The sequence below is a fragment of the Ambystoma mexicanum genome, chromosome 1q, assembly GCF_040938575.1.
Source record: "Ambystoma mexicanum isolate Mex_15411 chromosome 1q, UKY_AmexF1_1, whole genome shotgun sequence".
NCBI classification, from domain to species: Eukaryota; Metazoa; Chordata; class Amphibia; order Caudata; family Ambystomatidae; genus Ambystoma; species Ambystoma mexicanum.
Window position 1 is genome coordinate 1,317,111,493 of NC_090922.1, and position 21,789 is coordinate 1,317,133,281.

Sequence of the window (21,789 nt, forward strand, 5' to 3'; positions counted from 1 at the left end):
GAGGAAGCCACTTTTTACGACCATTTACGACTCCTGCCAATAAAACCTTTGCCTGAGCCAGGACAGGGCTTTGTTCACTTTCCTGCAGAGCACAGGTAATTCAATTATCAGATAGATGGCATATCCTTAGTGTGGCCAGCAAAAGGCAGATGGGCCTGGGAACACAGTTGTGACTCAAGTTTCACTCCTGATGGGGGTAGTTGCCAGGCAAATTGGAATCTCTTTAAGCTGTCATTTCTGTTCCCCAGTTTCTGCATTCAAATAAAACTAAACATTTTCACATATGCAGCTAGAAGGCTGATTCTAAGTTTAAAACTATGACATTTAAACAATTGCAACCTATGTGACACTCAAAAGTAGGTCACTCAGTCAATTTAAACATTTAGATTTTTTTTAGTGTCTTTCAGTCCAAATTTACTTAAACTGCTGAAATCCACAGCGCAGCCAGTCTTGTTATAAGCATTGTTCTGGGCTCTTCATTTCCCAGATTTTGTAGGCACACAACACTCCATTCTACCAAATGTCTGCTGGTGTCCAGTGAGTTTTTAGATGTGTTGCAATGTTTAAAATAGACAGTTTGAGCCTGCCTTCAGAGAAACACAGGGTGGTTTTAAACTGCCGGCTTTTGGATAGTGGTGAGTACTGGTACTGCACCCATTTTTGGGATTTAACAAATGAATTCCCCACAATTCTAAGTTGCATTTGGCAATCAGCATTGCCATTCCCAATGCTTTCAGACTACTGTGCGGGTAGTCCAATGGTGGTTTTAAAGCGCTTTGAAGCTAACTGGCGCTACTGTTTTTCCTTTGGCAACCCATTTCCCTCATGGCAACCCGGCCTTTCATTCTCGCACTGGTGGGTGGCAAGTGAGGCAACCATTTTGGTGTGCGCACAAACTGCGCAGCTTTCCTGGATTTCGGCGCACATGTGGGTTTTCCGCCATCTTGAATTTTCTAGCCCACAGCACCAAATGTTGTGGCATGATAGCTTAAACGTGGGTCAGGACACCCAACAGAGTGGTGAATGTTCACACCTAAGTAGCGAAACATCCGCATGTTCCATTTCAGCTGAAGGCACGGGAGTTGTTCCACTGTGTGTCCCGCCCACCCTGCAAGAGAAAACAGGCATGATTTATCTCTGCCGATGGCTATCCCGGAGAGTCGTGCAAAGTGGTCTAGCACCTCAAGGTATGATACCAGCATATCTTCTGGGTTTTGTATATATAAGAGAATGTCGTCTGCGTAGATAGATAAGATGTGCGTGACTCCATTAATAAGCAACCCTGTGTCTCGGAACATGTCCCTCATATATATGGCTAGGGGTTCTAGCACCAAGATGTAGAGGAGCGGTGAGCGCGGGCAGCCCTGCTTAGTCCCACGTGAGATCCGGAATGGGCCTGAGATGTGTTTCCCAGTTTGCACTCGGGCTGTTGGTGTCGTGTACAGCATCTTGATCCACCTCATGAAGCCAGGGCCTATCCCGTACTGCTCTAGCATAGCAAACAACCACTCCCATTTTACGGAGTCAAATGCCTTTATGGCATCAAGGGCATCTAACGCCCAGTTGTCTGTTCTGGCGTTTGTGTCCGCAATGATCACCTGTAAGCATTGTAAGTTAATGGTCGTGGTCCTCCCTGGTACATAGCCCGACTGATCCGGGTGGATTAGCGTGGTGACCACTCTCTTTAGGCAATCTGCTAGGATTGCAGTGAGTATCTTCGTGTCTTGGTTGATCAGCGCTATGGGTCGATAAGATTTGCATGCTGTGTGGTCTTTGCCGGGCTTCAGAAGGGGTGTTGATTTCGGTAGGGTGCCCTTTTCATACGCCTCTTGTAGAACTTGCAGTAGCCGTGGTGCCAGTATGTCTGCATATTCCTTATAAAATTCAGGGGGGGGTAGTCCATCGCAGCCGGGCACTTTGCCCGTGGGTAGTGAGGTTATGACCTCTTGGATTTCCTCCAGTGTGAGTGGGCTGTCAAGCATGTCCCACTGCTCTGCGGCTAGAGTCGGCAGCCCAATATCCTTTAGGGTGTCAAGGATTTCAACCTTATTGCTGTGGAAGTATCTTCGTAAAGGTTGGCATAAAAGGTCTCGAAGAGTCGGTTAATTTCACTCTGTGACCTCCTCAGTTGTCCTGTGTCATCTATGATTTCTCCAATCTCTGCTTTTGCTTCCAGACCTTTGACCAACCAGGCCAGCAGTCTGCCAGGTTTATCTCCTTGGCCATGTATCTTTTCTGTGCATCTCCGAAAGCTAAGGTCTCCCAGTTTTTCCCACTGCTCCATGCACTGTAGTCTGAGTTGCATAAGGGCCCTTGCGGTATCTGCTCCTTGGTTGTCACTTCGTTCTAGGTCTCTAATCTTTGTCTTTATCGCAGAGATCTGGTTTTCTGCGTGCCCCCCGCCACGGCTATCGCTGCGCCCCTTATGACCACTTTGTATGCCTCCCATTCTACCCTAGCGTCTGTTGCGCTGCCTGAATTGAGTTCAAAGTATAGTTCTGATTGGGACCTCAGCTCTTCCCGAAAGGACGTGTCTCGTAATGCTTCTGCTCTTAGTTTCCAGGTAGGCATAGGTTTAGGGCAGTCTGAGGGCCCATTGCAGTATGATGGGGGGAGTGATCTGATAGTGTTCTTCCTTCGCAGGTTTCCCCTATTACATTTACAAGATGTTCCCTGCCTGTGAAAATGTAATCTATTCTCGTGTAGGAGTTGTGCACTCCAGAGTAGAATGAGTATTCACGATTGGTGCAATTTAGCCATCTCCACGTCTCTTGTAGGTTCCCTGGTTAATAACAGCAAGGCGGGTGAGTGGGATACTTTTGTGTGGTTCGATCTGTCCATTGCAGGATCTAGGACGCAATTAAAGTCTCCCACCCAGATCCAATGTGCGTCTCTGTATGGGGCTAGAATAGGGTACAGTGAGCGATAGAAAGCAGCAGCATTGCGATTGGGTGCATAGGTATTTATGATACAAAATTCTAATTTGTCTATGAATCCGTGTACTAGACTGACCCGTCCCGCCTTATCTGCATAGCTGTGGAGTGGCCGGAATGCTGTCCCCGGTGCTACCCATATGAGAACACAATTGGCATAATTGGAGTATGCTGAGCCAAACCCCTTCCCTTTCCATTTGCCTAGGACAGTCTTTTGTTTGTTTGGTGTAAAGTGGCTCTCCTGCAGTAGGGCGATTTGAATGGATTTCCTGCGCAGGTAGGACAGGATTCGCATCCTCTTGACAAAGTTATTCAAGCCTCGTACATTCCACGTGGCTATTCTCAGGGTTTCTGCCATTTGGAGAGGATTTTCTGAGCTTCACCAAGTTCTCCCTGCCTTTGGATTTCCATGATAGCTCGATCAGAGGGGTACCGCTTGCTTCTTCTTGCTATGCGCCTGGCCACCTGTTTGGTGTTGTGGAATTCGTGGTTCTCATATGGTCCATTTCACTTTATTCTCTGGATATTCTCCTCCCGGTTTCTCAGCTGGGGGGTCTCAACGTGTAGTCCCCATTCGAAAGCATTAGTGATTTGTGAGCAGTTTCTTTTGTGTTCTGTGACTGTAGCCTTAACTGTAAACAATAACAAAAAACGATTTGCCCATCGGTGTGACTGTCGAGGCGTCCCCACCATTGCCCGTAGACTAGGGTTGTCGGTGGGCGGACAATGATGTGTCCTTAGTTCATATCAACTTGATAAGATGTTTGTCTCTCGCAGGGTTGACTGGGAGCATCAACAGGCGCCGTTTTCTAGTTTGCTCATGGGTAGTTGATTCTTGTTCCGTTTAACTGAGCTGGGTCGTGGAGTCAGGTCCTGCCGTATTTACTGCTGGTGCTGCGGGAAAATTGAGTTTTGTTTATTGTTCCTTTCTGATTTGTTCGTTTTCTTATCTGATAGATGGCCTAGATTGTGATCATCCATCCATGAGTTGACTTCTTCAGGGGTATCAAAAAACCAGGACTTGCCATTGTAGAGTATTTTCATTTTGGCCGGAAAGAGGAGCATGTACTTTAGGTTCTGTTGTCGCAGTCTCTCTTTCGTGGGTATGTATTGTGCCCTCTTCCTCTGGACTTGTATCGTATAATCTGGGTAGATGGCCAGAGTTGCAGAGTTTCTTTGTATTGTGCCGCTAAGCATTGAGAATGTGAGAATCTTTTCTTTGTCCCGGAAATTGAGCACTTTCGCTATGATGGGCCTCGGTGGGGCCCCTGGTGGGATCTTCTTGGTGAGAGCCAGGTGAGCTCTCTCTATTGTGAAGCCTTGTGACAGGTTTCCTGGACCTATTTCTTGGAGGAGTAGATTCTCCACGTATTCTGTGGGGTCCCTTCCTTTTGCGCCCTCCGGGAGGCCTAGAATTCGGATGTTGCTCCGGCGCACCCTGCCTTCTGCATCCTCAGCGCGTTCCTAGAGTGTTTTCACTTGGGAGGTTAGTTCTTTTACAGCGCTCTCCAGGTCTTTGGTTTTGGTTACTGTCTGCGTGAGTGTCTTTTCCGTTTCGCCAACTCTGGCAGCCAGGTTTTGTAGGTTTTGGCGTAATAGGCCCACGTCACATTTTATTTCCCCTTTGTGTGTCTCCATTGAGGCGCGCATGGCTTCAATAGCTTCCTGGTGGTCTGATGTCTGCTGCATTTCCATTACAGCATCTTCAGGTGATATTTCCCCCTGTTGAGGGTCCCTCAACGAGTCTGCCTTCCTGGCGTAATTGTCCATTGTGGCTTGTCAGGGGGCTGCCGGAGTACTTTTCTGGTGTGTTACCGCTTTCCTCTGTCCGTCTAGCATATGATGGTTGTATATGGCAGCTTTGTGTCAATTGTATGTCCCTTGCGGCTCTTACCGCTTAGTTGTTTGCATGTGCCTGGTTGATGCTGTTGTGTTTGTTGCTGCTTAGGTAGAATTGGCCAGTACGGGCTTGTCAGCGGGGTGGTCGTTCCTTGCGTGTCTCGTGCAGTCCTTTGTAACTGTCCCCACTTTCTTCCAGCGCTTCGTGTCACCCTGGGCCCCCTACTGGAGCCTGTCTCTTCTGGGGTGATTGGTTTGGGCTTTGCCGTGGCCTGATGCGCTTCTGGTCTCACACAACACCCCTTGTCATAAGTAATCTGGGCTCATGAGCGCCTGCAGGTGCTCTCCCGCAGTGCTGGTTATGGGGCACCGTTATATTGAAATGTTTGCATGCCTGCGTGTATAGGTGCTTCTATAATTAGTGGCGCTCCTTGGGGAACAAAGTCGTGAGTTGTCTCAGGCTAGCCTGTGCTCTGAAGCCCAGGATGTGCTGTAGTGTGCATATGTACTTCCACCGTGCTGGAATGCTCAGCTGATGTCCCGTGTTCTTGGTGGCTCCTCTCCGTGCGAACGCAGCTCACCGGAGGGAAGCTGCATCTGCTGTTTACAATCTGCACACGTTTGCGATGCCTTCTGTTAGTCGGGCTGCTGATCGGGTGCCACGACCGTGTGAGGGGGTTTGAGGGGCTGCACTGCCCTTGGCTCTACATTATGGGGCCGCCCGCCGTATTGGAGGTCCGGGCCTCTTTGTAGTTCACCATTGGGGTCCCGGGTTCCTACACGGATCGCTGCCATGTCGGACCTGATCTTCTTCGCAATGCGGGGGACAACGCCACCCCCTGCTCGCCACTTTGCAGCCGCGCTCTCACTGTGCGCCTCCCAACCGGAGGCGGACCATCTGCGGTTGTCTTGTCCTACTCCCTTACGGCTGCATGTAGTTGTCACTCCGGGCCTCCCTCTTCACTGCTCTGCAGCAATCGCCGCCATTTTAGATTGCCACCTCCTCCACTTCTCTCCTCAGGTGTGCGTCGTTTTAACTTGATTTTCGCTCCGCTTCTGACCAAGTGCCCGCTACCGCGTTGTCTCAGGCACCCAACGTTACACTTCACGCTGGCATTTCACCATTTGCGTATCAAAAACAATATCTTTTGTAGGATCTGGCAGGAGAGCTCCACAGAGACATCTTTCACATGCTCTCAGGCCACGCCCCTTAAAAACATACATATGAATTAACATCGCTCTGTTTTTTGTATACTGGTCCAGTTATGGCGTGAACATCCATCTAATTGTTTCTGCATGCCATTCCCTATTGTATTTAAGAATCTTGTCGCAAAACAGTGGAATGGCCTTGCACATGTAATCCAACGGAGTTGTTGGCTCCATGAAAGCAACTTCCCCATTGTTGTGTTTATAATACAAACAACCCTTCCCCATTGTTGTGTTTATAATATGGACAACACCCTTATTCCACCACGCCAACCCAGTATACCTCTCCCGTGCCCCCCTCTCATACCCCAAACTCACACCTATTCGCCCACACACACACACACACGTCTCACATCCTTTCTACATCACACGTTGTTAGGGAGAATTCTCAATAAATGGCTGATTCCCCTTACCTAATGAGTCCCTCAGCAGCTTTGCTAGATTTCTAGGGTTTATCTTTTCACCTGGTAAGAGTGTGAGACTTTTTCCCACTCTTACATGTGTTTTTCTGTGCGTGTTTTCACTTTTTGTGTGATCTTGGGCACTGGAGCCTCACCTACTCCAAGTGCACCACTTTTTGTGTGCGTTACACAGCACCTTCAATGCAGTGACATTGGGTTGTCTTTGAGACTTCCCTCTGACTCCATTCTTCTGGGGCTGACTACTGTCCCCCAGAAACAGTTAAAGTTGCCATTAACTTTATATAGTCAATTTAAATTACAGACCCAGTACACCACATCTTACATGGAGTGCTGGAAAGGGTTAACTCCTATCCCTTTTTGTCTGTGCTCTTGGAGCCTTGTTTTGCTCCCTTAACGTTAAGACTTGGCTGGTGGCAGTGGTATCTACCCGATATTTTCTACCGCGATTATACTATATAAACGTGGTATTGTTTTAGGTTATTATAATAGCCTCGAACATAAACCCGCTTGACCAAATACATTTTATTTTGGTTCCGGCTGGGTTTATTCGCCATTTCTTTTTGTTAAAGTCTTTCTCGTGATTTACTCTACGTGCCAAACTGGGGATGATTCCTTTGTTCGCTGTCTTTTCGCGGGCTTTTGCACAGAAGCCCTCCTTAAGGCGCCTGATAGTCTAGAGGGGCAGGATGTGAGGGAGGGATCTTCAGACTCCTGCCATGGGTTGCCCTAGCAACCCAAGTCACACTCTTGTCTGATTGGCTAAGGGGACTGGCTTTGGGGAGCCACCCTGCTGTGTGATTGACAGCCAGGCTGTATGAATGGGGGAAAACTGCATAAAAAGCAGGCCTCTGGGACTGGGAGAGCAGAGTCGCCACTGGAACAAAAGAACCAACGAGGAACTGGAAGAAGAGGACCCCTACAACGACTGAACCGCGCGGTGAAGCCCTGCTGCAGGGCCGAATCTCCAAATCCGACGACAGAAGATCCTCCAGGAAACTTCTTCCCTTGAGCTGGTGGGACCAACCAGTTCGCCCAAACTGCAAGCCAGGACCCCTCCTCTGGTCGAATTCGCTGTACAGAGCTACAGTGGGCTGGATAGCCAGGAAGGTCGGATCCTGCTTGGGTTTTAAGGAGCGCACCTTTTATTCGTTGTTTTGCTCTGCTGCTGGTTTCTTCCCTGGGTGGCGCAGGACCCTTCAGTCTTCCTACTTCTTGTCAGTCCGACAGTCGCTTCAGGAACAGTGAGCCTGCAGGAACCACCAGGAACGTCCGCCTCAGCTACAGCTCCCTCTCCATTTTAAGGTACTGTGCAAATCCGGTTGTGCTTTTCACTCAGCCGCGGAGAAAGTGTTTGAAATCTTTTTCCAATCCGAGTGCTTGTCCTTCTCTTCTCTTTTACCTAACTTTTCTACCAACCAACCTCGTCCAGAATCTGTGCCACAAACTTTACAGCGAACTACACTGAACTTATTATCTTGAGCAAAAGACTTTTGAACCATTGACTTTGGCCCTAAGCCGTTTCTATCTGATTTTACCCTTGTAGTCTCTCTTGTTCAGTTGCCCTGCTTACTTACCTGCTGGTTTTGCCTAATTTCTAATAACTTTGTCTTTCCCTCCCTTTTAAATTGCTGGAGTGCCATTCTTCTCCCACTTCATTTTGTGAGCTTAACTTGTCTAGAATTTAAGGGAAGTGGTGTGGTGTATTTTTGATTGCGATTTTTATCTTGCTTATAATAGTGAAATGTTATACAACTGTTGAGTAAATAAATATATATTCTTTACTTACAAACCTTGAGTCAGTGTTTGCCTGAACCATAGTAATTGCTGTCCCTTGTGTAAAAACTTGTACTGCTCACTTACTCTTGAAATAAGTCTGGCTGCTCCGATACTGCTACCACTATAACTGTCACGATCCCTGCCCTAAGCCTGGATAGCCAGGCCAGGTGGGCTACTTCTACCCCCATCAGGCCCTCAAGGGCCTTGACATTTGCCCCCAGACTCTCTTGGTGTCAGTCCAGGCGCCTTTCGTGCCAGGCTCATATGCTAGAGCAGTAATCAGGGCCCATAAGGGCATTGCGCAACAACATGGATGCCTCCACGTGGCTCAGTTCCTAAACTGAACCATGCGGTCTAGCATTTGGGGTGTGCCAGGCCCAGTGATACCTAGGATGCCTGCAGGCTATATAAACCACACCCGAAAACCAGTACACGCTTCGCGTTACTTTGCATTCCAGCAACGTGACCCTCATCGTGTTCTGCAGCATCTTTGAACCTCGAAAAGTCCGCACCTGCAAAACAAAGGGACATCGTTATTTTCAGCAGCTTACCTGAGATTCCACCGCAGAGTGCAATCAGCACCCAAGGAACAGCAAGCTTCTTGGATCTTCGAACCTGCAAAAAGAGAGAAAAGAGACATTAGACATTTACATCAGAGCCGGCAACTTATCTCTCAAGTCGCCCATCGACCAGCACCGCTCAGGAGCCTCTTGCTTTGGGAATAAAAGACAACAGGTTAGCAGAAACACGGCACCATAGCGCTACGTATAGCGCCCACTTACCACATTGAGGCGCTCCCGAAACACCATCACTTGCCGGTGAGCCCAAATCCAGCCAACGGCCCACAGGTGGACTCTCGCGCACCTACTGGGAGAGAAAAGACATCATTAGTTCAAAGAAAGGCTTACAGAATAACAGTAATAAGACCTACTTGTGAGACTCAAAGGGGCCGCATCAGTGAAGTAACTCGATGCAATCGCCCACAGAGGACAACGCGCCCCTGCCAAGAAGGCAGGACGGAGAGCTCGCCAAAGCCCAAAACAAGGTGAGGAAAGGCCCGGGGAGGTGCTGCGGGCATACTGGGTATTGGGTGGTTATTTCCCCAGTTGCTCAATCTTGAACATTGCCCACCTGTTTTCCAGAAAGAACTCCTCGTTGGTAATACCTGGAAGCGACCGAGAAGGGCACCAGGGTTCCGGCAGCTGGGTGGAGTCCCGTGGATACCAGGTGAGCGTAACAATAACTGTATAGTACAGGCTTGTACCAAAGGTGAAATTGTACTGTCACTTGTAGTCTTAATAGTGTGTAGTGTTCCCAAAGGGTACTGCGTGTAATTCTGCTTAACACACGTCAATCAATTCTATGTCAAACACTACTAACCACAATACAACAAAAACAATCGCCAACACTACGATCACAATAAAATCTACTTTTTCGTTCCAACACCCCTACTATATCAGATGAGGAGTTCCTAGGACACTAAGGGCCTCTACCACAACTACTTTTTATTTCTCACGCCCCCACCCACTTTATACCGGACGGAGAGGTCCCAGACTCACTAAACGTACAGAGCTTCTATACATATTCTCTTCTCTTCCATTATACAGCGCTGTCTTCTCCCCTATTACCTAAGGAAAGGATCCTGTTACTCCATAAACCATAACATAAAATCTAAAAAAAAAGAAATATATACAATATATATACACAACACCATGTGGTTTTCTACTACATCAACCAAAAATCTCCTTGTCACCCACACATACTCACTCTCCTCTACACTGCCCAACACAAACACCCCCCTCGTACCTCTGCTATACAGTGTTAATCTCTCACCCTCACTGGCTGCTGCCTATATACATGCTAATAATTACAGCTTGCAGTGCAGTGGTTGGTTGTAGGAAGCGGCTCTTTCTTAGTGACGTGACACCCATACGCATGAGGTCCTTTCCTCTAACAGAGCCAAGTGGAAGCGTGTTGCCAGAGACGCGGCTTGGAGCGATTTGGAACGGTACGCTGTACCAGGAGACATGTTTGCAGAAGCACAGCAAGGCAATGCAAGTGTGGCAAGTGTCTGCTGTTTTAATCGGAGCCTTGACCTAGAGCCACACTGAGCTGAATTGAGCTCTAGGGGGGCCCTTTGCTGGGGCCGAAGCTTGGAAGTCCCTCCCTATCCATGCTTCCCTGTAGTTACTGGTGGAAAGCAGGTTTTGACTGCACCTGCTCCAGCCGGTGCCTCGAAGGGCAGGTGTCTGCAGATAGGGCCTGCTACACACCTTTCCAGTTATTAAAAGTACCTGAGTATTACATTTGTTTGCGAATTGCAGTCCCTATTCACACCACTACAAATTACATACACTGAAACTTCACCCACCGGTGGTAGGTAGTTAGTCTGGCGAGTGCGAGTATCATTGCTTTCTGTGTGCATCACAGGGAGGGAAGTGGTGAATTTGCCTCGAGCCCCAAGGCACTAGAGTGGAGTAAACAAGGGAAAGGAAAAGAGGATTTTAAAAATATCGGAATGTTCTCAAAGAAAGGGGTGCATCGAATACAGTCAAATCGCTTCGCGGGAAAGTTTAGCCTCGGACGTTTAACTCCATATTCACGCGCTTCAAATTCACCCAGAGCCCGTTAGGCAAATAATCTTAAAAATCCTAAAAGATCATAATCAATCCATTGCGCCCAGCATTTCTTATTCAGATTGTACAAAACCTTGTTGGCTCTTCATATTCGGAAATGGGCACAAAAGGGGCACAATCAAAGAAGTACAATCTGCGCGCATTGGGTCTCTCCTAGATGACAATAGATCCCCGGAGTGGGATGGTTCATCTCGGAGCTCTCTAGCAGCATTAGTAACTCAACATCCAAATCCAGCAACCATCTTTGAAATTCTACCAAACAACCAGATTTTAAGGGTGAACACACAAGTGCATGCGTATCCTGCCCTTCACACCCTGTAAGCAGGAGAGACTAATAAAGGAACTCCATCTGAAATAGCCCTCATGTGGAAACAAAGGCTAGAATACACAGTTACTACTACAACAATCCCCCAAAAAAATCAAGGACCACTTTTGTGGAAAAAGGCACAGAAGCATGATCGATGTGGAGGAGTTAACACTATCGGGCTCTATTCTCCCTGCTCAATGCAGCGACTTGTCCCCATACGGGGAGGAGCAGATGTAAGCACAAATATAACAGCAACTGATGTAATGGAAGACTCAGATTTGATAATGGAGGCTCAGGACAATCAGTCCCTTTGCTCCTTGGAGGAGGAGAGCCGAAAAGAAAATCTAAGTGACAAAAACACCCCAGCTAATGATAGCCTGCCACCTGAAAATCCACAGGCGAAGAAGCTACATTATTTGCTTTTAATTTCGCGCTGATTTTTCTTATCTCGGTCTTCGAATTACTAAAACTGGAGGTGCAAACGCAAGCAGGGACATTACTGGAACTCACAAAAGAAACAGCCAGTTGTGATTCAACTATGGTAGGAATCAGCAATGCCATTAACTCAATATTAATCCCGACCATCAAAGAAATGAGACTTGAAATGACAAAACAAGGCCTAGATATTTCAGCAATCCAAGGCTCCCTCCAGGCGAAGAAGATGGGTGAAGATGCCGGCCGAGGGCTCCAAGAACTCTCACTTCAATTAAAATCTAGAAGGAGCGAAGTTGTAAAGGGCAGAGCAAGATGAGGTGAACCACCCATTTGATGATGCAACCCTTTCGGAATCCACATTGGAGGAATTTAGAAGACTGGCTTATGTTGTAGAAGGGGGAGCTGATATGGAGGGAGACCCTCAGCAAAGCACTCCTGAGAAAACGCAACTAGCTATGGAAAAAGGAGAGACAGATTGGATTGAGGCCGGTCACCAAAATCATCAAAGAAGGAGAATAAAGAGAAGAGACGCTAAGAAAATTAAACAAAAAATGTCATTTCCAATAAATAAGAACTAAATAAAAAAAAAGAAAAAAGAAAAAGACAAAAACTGTAGGACTCAGAAGCACATTCTTTCTTAAAGGCGATTTCGCTACCAACAAGGGAGGATTCAACATCGGACAAACAGAAACCTCCACCTGTAAGATTGGAAAACAATAAGGCACAAGAGGAAACCTCTACGACTTGTGGACTGAAAAAATTGGATAACCCACGACAAGATAGAAGGGGAGACCTGAAAGGAGTTACAATCCAGGCAATTGGGATTGTAAGTGTCAGCGTGGGGGCAACAAACTGACTGGCTGATTCAAAGCCCTACAGACCCTAACAATCAGCGAAGCAAAGAAAATAAGGTTGAGAAAAAAATAGAGCTGGACCAGTGGAATGAAAACCTAACCCAGGCCCAGCCCGCCCTTTTGACCACAGCCCCTCCATGGGCCCCAATCTTTATTAAAATAAAAGTGCTCTACTCAAAGGTTTAGCTCCAATCTCCTGCAACAAGCGAAAAAAGTAAAAATGGATGGGAATGAGAGAGCCAAAATCACAGAGGCCAAAGAAGGTCGGCTGGGGGCAAGGGAAGCATTTTGTTATCCCAGGGAATGGGCAGTAGTAGCATTGAACAACGTGGAATGGAAAGTGAATTCTCTTCCCAGAAGAGCAATGAAGAGGAAACATCAGACTTTGCCATTCTGAGAGTTTGGCTTAAGACTGTAATAAAGAACCCAAAGTTTAAAACTCTCAGCAGAAGTGTGATTTTATCACACTTCAAAAAGATATCGAGCCATTATTTGTTTTCCTCCGAGGACATTGAGTTTGTGTGTTTCCTATTGATCAAAATGTTCATCTTGCTAAAGTAGGTCTTACCTCTATTAAAGCACTAAAGGCTATTCTAGGTGCCTCAAGAGATTTAGAAAAATAAGGCCTGACAGGGTTTTCCTCATTTCAAGAAGAGACTGAAAGGGGAGGAGAATGGGGACCTAATAATCAGGAGATTTTAGGACCAAAGGCAATTCCAAGGGATTTGGAACTGCACAGCAAGAACAATGTTAAGCAAGAAGCCCAACATGAAAAGGTCCTAAAACCTCCTACCAGAACCCCTGAGCTAAGTCCTCTAGAAATTAGGAGTGGGAACTCAATGCCTTTAGTCAAAATGAATGTTAGCGTGTTAGTTGGAATACGAGTGGCTCCAATACTTTCAAATCTAGGGAGATGAGAGAACAATTATTTGGTAATAATGACATTATTATTTTTCAGGAAACCTGGCTAGTTAACCCATTGGAAATTGAGGGGTTAACATTATACTCCCAAACTGCACAACAAAAAGCTATGGGTAGACCATCGGGGGGGGATTACGGATGGCATTCAAGAACTCAATATGTAAAGACTCTGATTTAATTTTTAATAATAAAATGGGCATTCAGGCCTGTAGAGCCCTTTTAAGATCAAACAAGCCAGATTCCCAGCTTATTGTCATTAATGCCTATTGGAATCCCACCTGGACTGCACTCCATGCCTTCTTGACGACTATCCTCATTTTTAGTAAAAAAATCAAACTCAAATTCAGGCGAGATCAGATCATATTGGCAAGGGAATTGAACACTTGACAGCCTGACCCAACCTATGACAAACCTTTTAAAAAAAGGTATGGCTTTTCTTGGTCTGAGGAGACTGACCAAGTCTTTAGAAGGCTCAAAGACCTATTCACATCTGCTCCTATCCTGCTTACACCTGATCAAAATCGTCAATTTATCGTGGAGACTGATGCATCACAGTATGCTTTAGGAGCTGTTCTTCTTCAAACTGATCATTACAAGCAAGAACAACCCGTGGCATACTTATCAAAGACATTGGCACCTGCTGAACTAAATTATACTGTGTTAGAGAAGGAATTGTTCGCCATCAAACGGGCTTTTGAAGAGTGGCGTCATCTATTACTAGGAGCTAAGTACCCAGTTGAAGTACGAACAGACCATCACAATCTTCGTATTCTACTGTACGCCCAGACGTGTAACAGCCGCCAGGCTCGGTGGGCTCATTTCTTCTCTCCATTCAGAATTACTTTCACTTTCATACCTGGGAAAGATAACCTTATCGCTGATGCTCTATCCCGCAAGGAACAACTTCCCGATGATTCCTTTAGATCAGAACCAATTTTTGCCAGAAGGGCTTTAGGTTTACATATCGTTCCTGATTTCCTATCTCGACTGAGGACTCAATCCAAATCAGTAGGAACATCTGGATCACCACCATGTACACAACCAGCATTGGTCAAGGAAGATGGATGTTATTTTTATGGTAATCGGGCATTCATCCCTACAACCCCCCTTCAGAAGGAGGTCTTGGATATGTGACACAAGTCCAAGGTGGCAGGACATCGTGGAATCACTTCCACACTAGAAATGGTTTCGCGTTGGTTCTGGTGGCCCACACTACGGGAGGACAAAGAAATACATTGGGTCCTGTCCTGTTGCCTGCAAAATAAATCACCACGAAAACCACCGTTAGGGTTGTTGGTCAAGATGCCTCTACCTTCCCGTACTTGGCAGATAATCTCAACGGATTTCATCGTTGACATTCCACCTTCAAAAGGATGTTCAGCTATCATGGTGGTGATAGATTCAGTCACAAAAATGGCTCACTTTGTTCCCCTCGCTGGGGTTCCTTCTGCAGCCCTGATGGCACGAGTCTTTATTAATCACATTTTCTCATTACATGGCTTGCCAGAAACAATCATATCTGATCGTGGGACACAATATACATCTCTCTACTGGAAACACATCTGTCGGCATCTCGGGATTTCTCGAGCTCTCAGTTCTGGTTATCACCCCCAGTCCAATGGGCAGACAGAACGACTCAATCAGACTCTGGAAGCATACCTTAGAAATTACATTTCTGCGGCTCAGGATAACTGGAAAGACCTACTTCCATTGGCAGAGTACGCCTATAACAACTCTTACCACTCCGCCATTCACAGCTCTCCTTTTTTTTGCTCCTACGGATTCAGTCCTTAATCATTTCCTACATTAAAACGGTTGGAACACAAATTTCCCGACGTCGATAATTTAATGGATCAAATTCGGCAAGGCCACAAGTTGGCAAAAAACATCTTGTTGCAGACCCAGGAGAAAATGAAGTTTGTTGATCGCTCTCGTACCCCAGGACCTAGTATCAAAACAGGAGACTGGGTGTGGTTATCCTCACGGTATCTTCCTAGACATCTTGTTCCATCCAAGCTCTCACCTAGATATTTCGGTCCATTCCGGGTGGCTACTCCCATTGGCAGTGCGGCCTTCAGACTGATTCTCCCTAACACCTGGTCGCGTATTCACCCTGTCTTTCATGTGTCTCAATTGAAACCAGACAATCGAAGCTCATTTCATCCAACTATAACTACTCGCCCTCCTCCAATCTTGGTCTCATCAGGACCTGAGTTCGAGGTAAAAGGAATTTGTGACTCTCGCATTCACCAAGGTCATCTACAATACTTGGTTGATTGGAAGGGATATTCTCCCTCAGACCGAACCTGGGAACCTGAAGATGCGGTACACGCACCTCGCCTCTTAAACAATTCCATCACAGACACCCAGACAAGCCGGGAGGATCTGGACTTAAAAGGGGGCATACTGTTATGATCGTGAAGACGAATCATCCCGTTTTTACTTACTTCAAGATGGCCGCGCCGGGGTGTGACAGAAGACCCAGCAACGGTCTAGTTGTTAATCCTCTTCGAACAACGCAGGATCCGGATGTCACTTCCTCCTCGGTATATCAGCCGGGAGATCCTGAGGACCAGTGCGTTGCTACTCTCATAGGAGTACCCAAACGCTTAGTGAGTTTAGCGATCCTGCTTTACGATCTATCCTCGTTTCCCATTCCTTTATATTCATTTATCCATCCTTACCACCGTTTTTGTCCTTCCATCTGTCTACAGCCTTCAGCAAACAATCAGACCGAGGCTTTTGAAACTGAAATCTCCAAGCCACGCCCCCTTTGTGCGCGACTTATCACGGTTTCGTCTCACGTTCCCTTGGCAGGTAGACTTCCCATCTAGTTCCAGTCTCTTGCTACCATCCATTATATTTCTGCACGGTTTAAGTATCGTACTTATTATTACAGCTCAGTCCTCTACATTCGAAAAGCCGGTTCCTGACCGTCCGCCAGTTCTTTGCCTCAGACAGTTGAATGCTGTCACGTAAGGGACATATCTTCTTTTTCTGTATTATCCTCCTTCAACCTTTATCCCTTCTAATCTTGGGTTTACCTCTACAGCATTGAGAATATACAGACTCTTCTTTCCCTGATACCAAACGTTTCTGTCTAGAGATTCTTATGGTAATTTCGACCCTTTCAGTACACTAGTACTCCTGGCTGTGTCCTTTTGCTCTTTCCATCCTGAAACTTATTCCTGTGTCTCTATTTCTATACCTCTTCAGCAGCAAAACAGCAAGTAAGGAAACATCAGAAATTAGAGACGGATCTCCAGTCCCTTCCTGCCCTTCTCGGTAAAACAACTCTCCCCAGCAGCTCTTCCCAGGGTTTTTTCCCAAGTGAGGGTTTCCCTGTTATCCCTCCGGTGGCCAAGTGTTTAAACTGGGCAACGGAGGCGTTTCCAGGGGGATTTCTATAATCTGCTGGGAAACCGATTGATATTCCACACTTCATCCTTAAAACCTCCTAGACCCGATTAGAGAGGATCCAACCATTCATCCAGGTTCAGGTAGGAGATTCTACGTTCCATTTTTGTTGCAATATATAAAGGCTGAACCATTTCCAAAAACAAGGTTGTCTTGATTATAACAGTATTACAGCTCAGTCCTCTACATTCGAAAAGCCGGTTCCTGACCGTCCGCCAGTTCTTTGCCTCAGACAGTTGAATGCTGTCACGTAAGGGACATATCTTCTTTTTCTGTATTATCCTCCTTCAACCTGTATCCCTTCTAATCTTGGGTTTACCTCTACAGCATTGAGAATATACGGACTCTTCTTTCCCTGATACCAAAAGTTTCTGTCTAGAGATTCTTATGGTAATTTCGACCCTTTCAGTACACTAGTACTCCTGGCTGTGTCCTTTTGCTCTTTCCATCCTGAAACTTATTCCTGTGTCTCTATTTCTATACCTCTTCAGCAGCAAAACAGCAAGTAAGGAAACATCACAAATTAGAGACGGATCTCCAGTCCCTTCCTGCCCTTCTCGGTAAAACAACTCTCCCCAGCAGCTCTTCCCAGGGTTTTTTCCCAAGTGAGGGTTTCCCTGTTATCCCTCCGGTGGCCAAGTGTTTAAACTGGGCAACGGAGGCGTTTCCAGGGGGATTTCTATAATCTGCTGGGAAACCGATTGATATTCCACACTTCATCCTTAAAACCTCCTAGACCCGATTAGAGAGGATCCAACCATTCATCCAGGTTCAGGTAGGAGATTCTACGTTCCATTTTTGTTGCAATATATAAAGGCTGAACCATTTCCGAAAACAAGGTTGTCTTGATTATAACAGTGTGTCCAACTGCCATCCCCGCTCCGAGCCTCCACACGGCTGGAGGCTTCCATCGTCTCCCGCCGGGGACGCATGTTTATTGTTTTTAAAAAAAATGTCCTTTACCCTCCCTTCCACCCTCCCAAACCCTACTTACCCTCTTTTTTTTCAGGAGCGGATGCGCTGGGAACACTTCAGTTACCAGCATGTCCACTCCCGATGGCCGCCATGGAAAGGGAAAACTGACTCAGTTTTCCTTTTCCCGGCGGCCATTTTATTTGTCTTTCTTTTTTTTTCTTCTTCCTCCTGAAACGCTGCAGCGTTTCGGGGGAAAAAAAAATGCTTTTAGTGCCCTGGTAACTTGCGGCGGGGGCATTACCGACTCAGGTAATTCCCCAGGGTCCATAGTTATAGGCCCGAGCGAAGCATATTTTGGTTTGTTAAGTTGGAGGAAACTAAAAAAATGCATAATGTTTTGTAAATACTTGTTTTTATCCTTTGTTTGTAAAAGGTTTTTTTATAACCATATACAATAAAAAACATTACAAAAATAATTACATGTTACCCATCTTCCAACTGGTTCTGTTATCTTCTTGCTCCTCTTCACTACACATGGGTGATGTATTCATCCATTAAGAAATGCTAAAAAGCAATTGGTTAACATCGGCTAGCACCATCCTATCTTCGATCTTACCCACATGCCATGCACCTGGTTATCACTGTGAACTCAGTGAGAAACCTCAAGGTCAGTCTGGTCCTTATGAACAAAGCAGCCCTTTCTCATCTCAGACACATTGGCACCCCCATCATGCCCTCCCCACTGTATGGGCATAATTCTTAGCTTTGCCCTGGCACAAAACATAGATCATGTCGTTCACCGTTTTACTCTTTATCAGTTCCCCTCCCCTGGGATAAACCTAGTGTCCCATTAATCAATCCAGTTCACAAAGGATTTAGAGCCCACTTCCCTGCACACCTGGTAGTTCAAATAGAGTGACAATTGTTATGGGGAGCGCTGGTGTCTTAAAGTCTTGATTTATGTTTTGGCATTCTGAGACCTCTGCCTTCACTCCCGGGAATACAACCTTGGTACTAGGCCGCAGCCCTTCACTTTTCTGGCTGCACATATGCCTGCATATTAGTTTAAAAGGTCTAACTGATGTGGGGGCATATGCATGTTCCCTTGCCGCTCCTGGGACTCAGGGTGCAATGGTGAATCAAGGGACAAGGCCTTGTAATTCTGTGTTTCTGTAACAACAGCCTGCGAGGATTCAGGCCTACTCGTAAATGCGATGTTAGTTCAGGTTATGATTATGTGTGTACTACATACAATATGATTGAATTGCAGAAAACTTGCCCCTGTATGATTTCGCACTCCCACCAATTATCCCCACCCATAACACGCCCCCTCCCCCCTACACCGTCCCCGTGGTCATTTCCATATGTTAATAAATATTTCACAATCTTAATCGTCTAGGAGGTGTGGAGGTCTGGACGTGCATCCCATCACCACTGTGATCTTGCCACATTTCTGTTTGAAAATGACTTGATGCTTTTAGAGGCACATAATCAAGGGTTAGAAGGCTTACTTGGGCAAAAGACTCCCAACCTCTAAATTGATTGGTTGACAGCGATGGTTACAATATAAAAGAGCTGTACACAACTTTTGGACACACTGTCAGTGTATGTTATTTCCACCAGGAGCCTAAAATATAATTCACTATTTCATTGAGCCTTATTGTTGTATTAACGTTCATATTTTAATTTACAGAAAACACAATCCTTTTACAAGCAATCAGAAAATTACCAAATAACGTACCGCTTTGATCACACTGGATTCATCAAATGTGCTAGAGAGATCAGTGACCATTTCCTGTGCAAGGATTTCAACAGCTGTGTGCTCGAGCCTGTGTTTCCTCACAAACTCCTCACTGGCCAGAATAGCGGCAGCAGCGCCATCCGATGTCGGGCTAGTTGGAAGACAAGGACACATCTTTTATCTAAAGCTTCAATTTGAGTGAATGGAGATCACTGTTATGCTCGACTGCTGTTCTGAAAGCAAATCTAGTCATTAAGAGAAAACCAATGGGGTGCCAGATGTATGGGGCACTGGTAGTAGCTATTAATATTACCAATATAGTAGGTGTTTCAGTTCAAGGAATTCTTAATAGTATACGTTCTGATCTAGAAATCTAATCAATCAGGGATAAGGATACTTTAAATTGCTAGCCATGAACAGTTTCCATAAAAATTCTTAAGCGCGAAAGCCCCATCACTGCTGAGGAAACCATTTTTCAACATTTCTTTACCCAAGGACTGACTCGGAGCTTCCAGAACATCACTTCCTGTTTCCTGACCCAGAATGAGTACCTGTGTGATCTTCATGCCTCAGCCTTGGAGTTGTAGGTCTGTCCTAACCTCTCTAATCCAAGTAGGACTTCCTGTGAAGAAGTGCTCATTTGCTGTCATGTATTCAGCTCTCTCGTGGTCTCAGAAGATCAGCAAAAGAGAGATCCAAAAAGTCCACAGTGGTTTGAACGTTTCAACTTCTATGCCGAGGTCTCCAAATGAGCAGGTTCAATCACATGCATCCTTTGTTTACACTGGCATTCATTAGTGAGTGCCCAACAGGTTTTTCCCAGGAACAATATCATCATGACGGACCAACTGGAAACTACGTCAGAGTGGATTCCTGCTGCTTTTGTATCCAGAACACCCAGCTCTATCTTCTCCTCATGATTCCATCACAGTTGGCACATGTCAAGCTGATCGGAAGTGGCAAAGCCCTCATTGGATATTGCCAGCAACCAGCTTAACATTGAGACGATTATCTCCAAAACAAGGATAAGTATGAAGTACTTTGCTTCAGTGGGTCCAACCACAGACAAGTTGGCCCACAAGTCTAATTGGCGTATGCCTAGCCAATCTGGCCCTCTATCACAAGCATGCTAAAAGATCCATAGAAAGACAAACATTTTCTGAACTTTTTTTTTCCTGCCAAAGACTTTGATGGGCCATTTAAAAAAATATATAAGCCCCTATAACAAGGTCCCAATTGGACATTAGACTAATTTTGTATCCTGCTTACCCCAATTTCAATCCAATTGTTTTGATAAATCCAACTGTGCTTTATTTCCACCTTAGCCATTCTGTATTTTTCCTGTTTTTTTGTGTATCCTGAAAAAACTCTAAGCTCTCCCAAACCATAAGCTCTCCCAAGCTTCCTAAACATGGAGTTATGTTTTTCTTATAGAACCTTTGGCTCATCCCTGCTTGTGAGTCACTAGATGTGGAGTGTAGTAGACGTTATGATAGAGCGCATCATGTTAATTTCCATTCCATTTGTCCTGCCAGTGACAATGGCCTACCTTAAAAAGGTGTGACATTAAACTCAAAGTTAAAGATGTACACTTTTGTGGAGGAACCCATTATATACCTATCTAAAACAAATACAACAAATGTGTATGGTGCCACTCGTCCAAAGGCCTCAGGGCAGAAGGTGACAACCCATGTGAGTAGTGGTACAGTGTTCACAGACAAGCGATTCTCTCATTGGAACACTTCTGGTCTGAGCTCAATTCTATATGCTTGGCCTTGCCCCCTTTACACCAGTAGAGGGGAATGGCTCTTGTAAATTCCACTTTAAAGGTGTGAGATACAAGAAGAGGTGGCTAGAGTAAACCATACCTGTCCTTAAAGCTGAAGAGTTGAAACGGAGCGAAGATGACCTTTACTGCTTAATGGCAATAGCCAAACTCACACATGTATTCTATGAGTCCAGTATAGGTCAGGACTTCTTATGTTTGAATTTTGAGTTGCAGGAGCTAGTTTGGATCCGGTCAGTTTTTCTGGATATAGACAGTGCTCGACATGGAATAAATTACTCCGGGAACACGCACATCCTTGTGAGCAGTGGGGGCATGGGTGGGGCCAAGAGCAGGTCAAAAACTCATCTTTTCATAACCCAAGAATGGCGATTTGCATGAACGCAAAGAGAATTTTGGGAACAAGAAATGCCTACAATGTTATATATGAAATATGTCAATTCTAGTGATTCAGCAAGAAACCCTTTGATTATTTGCAGTTGGGCTCTCCGCTTTTCATTGGTCACAATACTCATCCTAACAAAAATATGTCTCTAAATTGCAATACATACATACTAATCAGGACAGCTTCTATACGGGATAGGTGGCTTTGGAGGTTTCT

General features: G+C 45.8%; 1 protein-coding gene across 1 annotated transcript in view; it reads right to left on the reverse strand.

Annotated features, from left to right (window-relative positions):
• LOC138546965 (sterol carrier protein 2-like) overlaps positions 1-21,789 on the reverse strand; it is a 757,362-nt gene that overhangs the window by 429,135 nt on the left and 306,438 nt on the right. Inside the window, exon 9 of the mRNA XM_069642177.1 lies at positions 19,403-19,553. Coding sequence (XP_069498278.1) covers positions 19,403-19,553 — 151 coding nt within the window. The remainder of the gene's footprint in view (positions 1-19,402; positions 19,554-21,789) is intronic.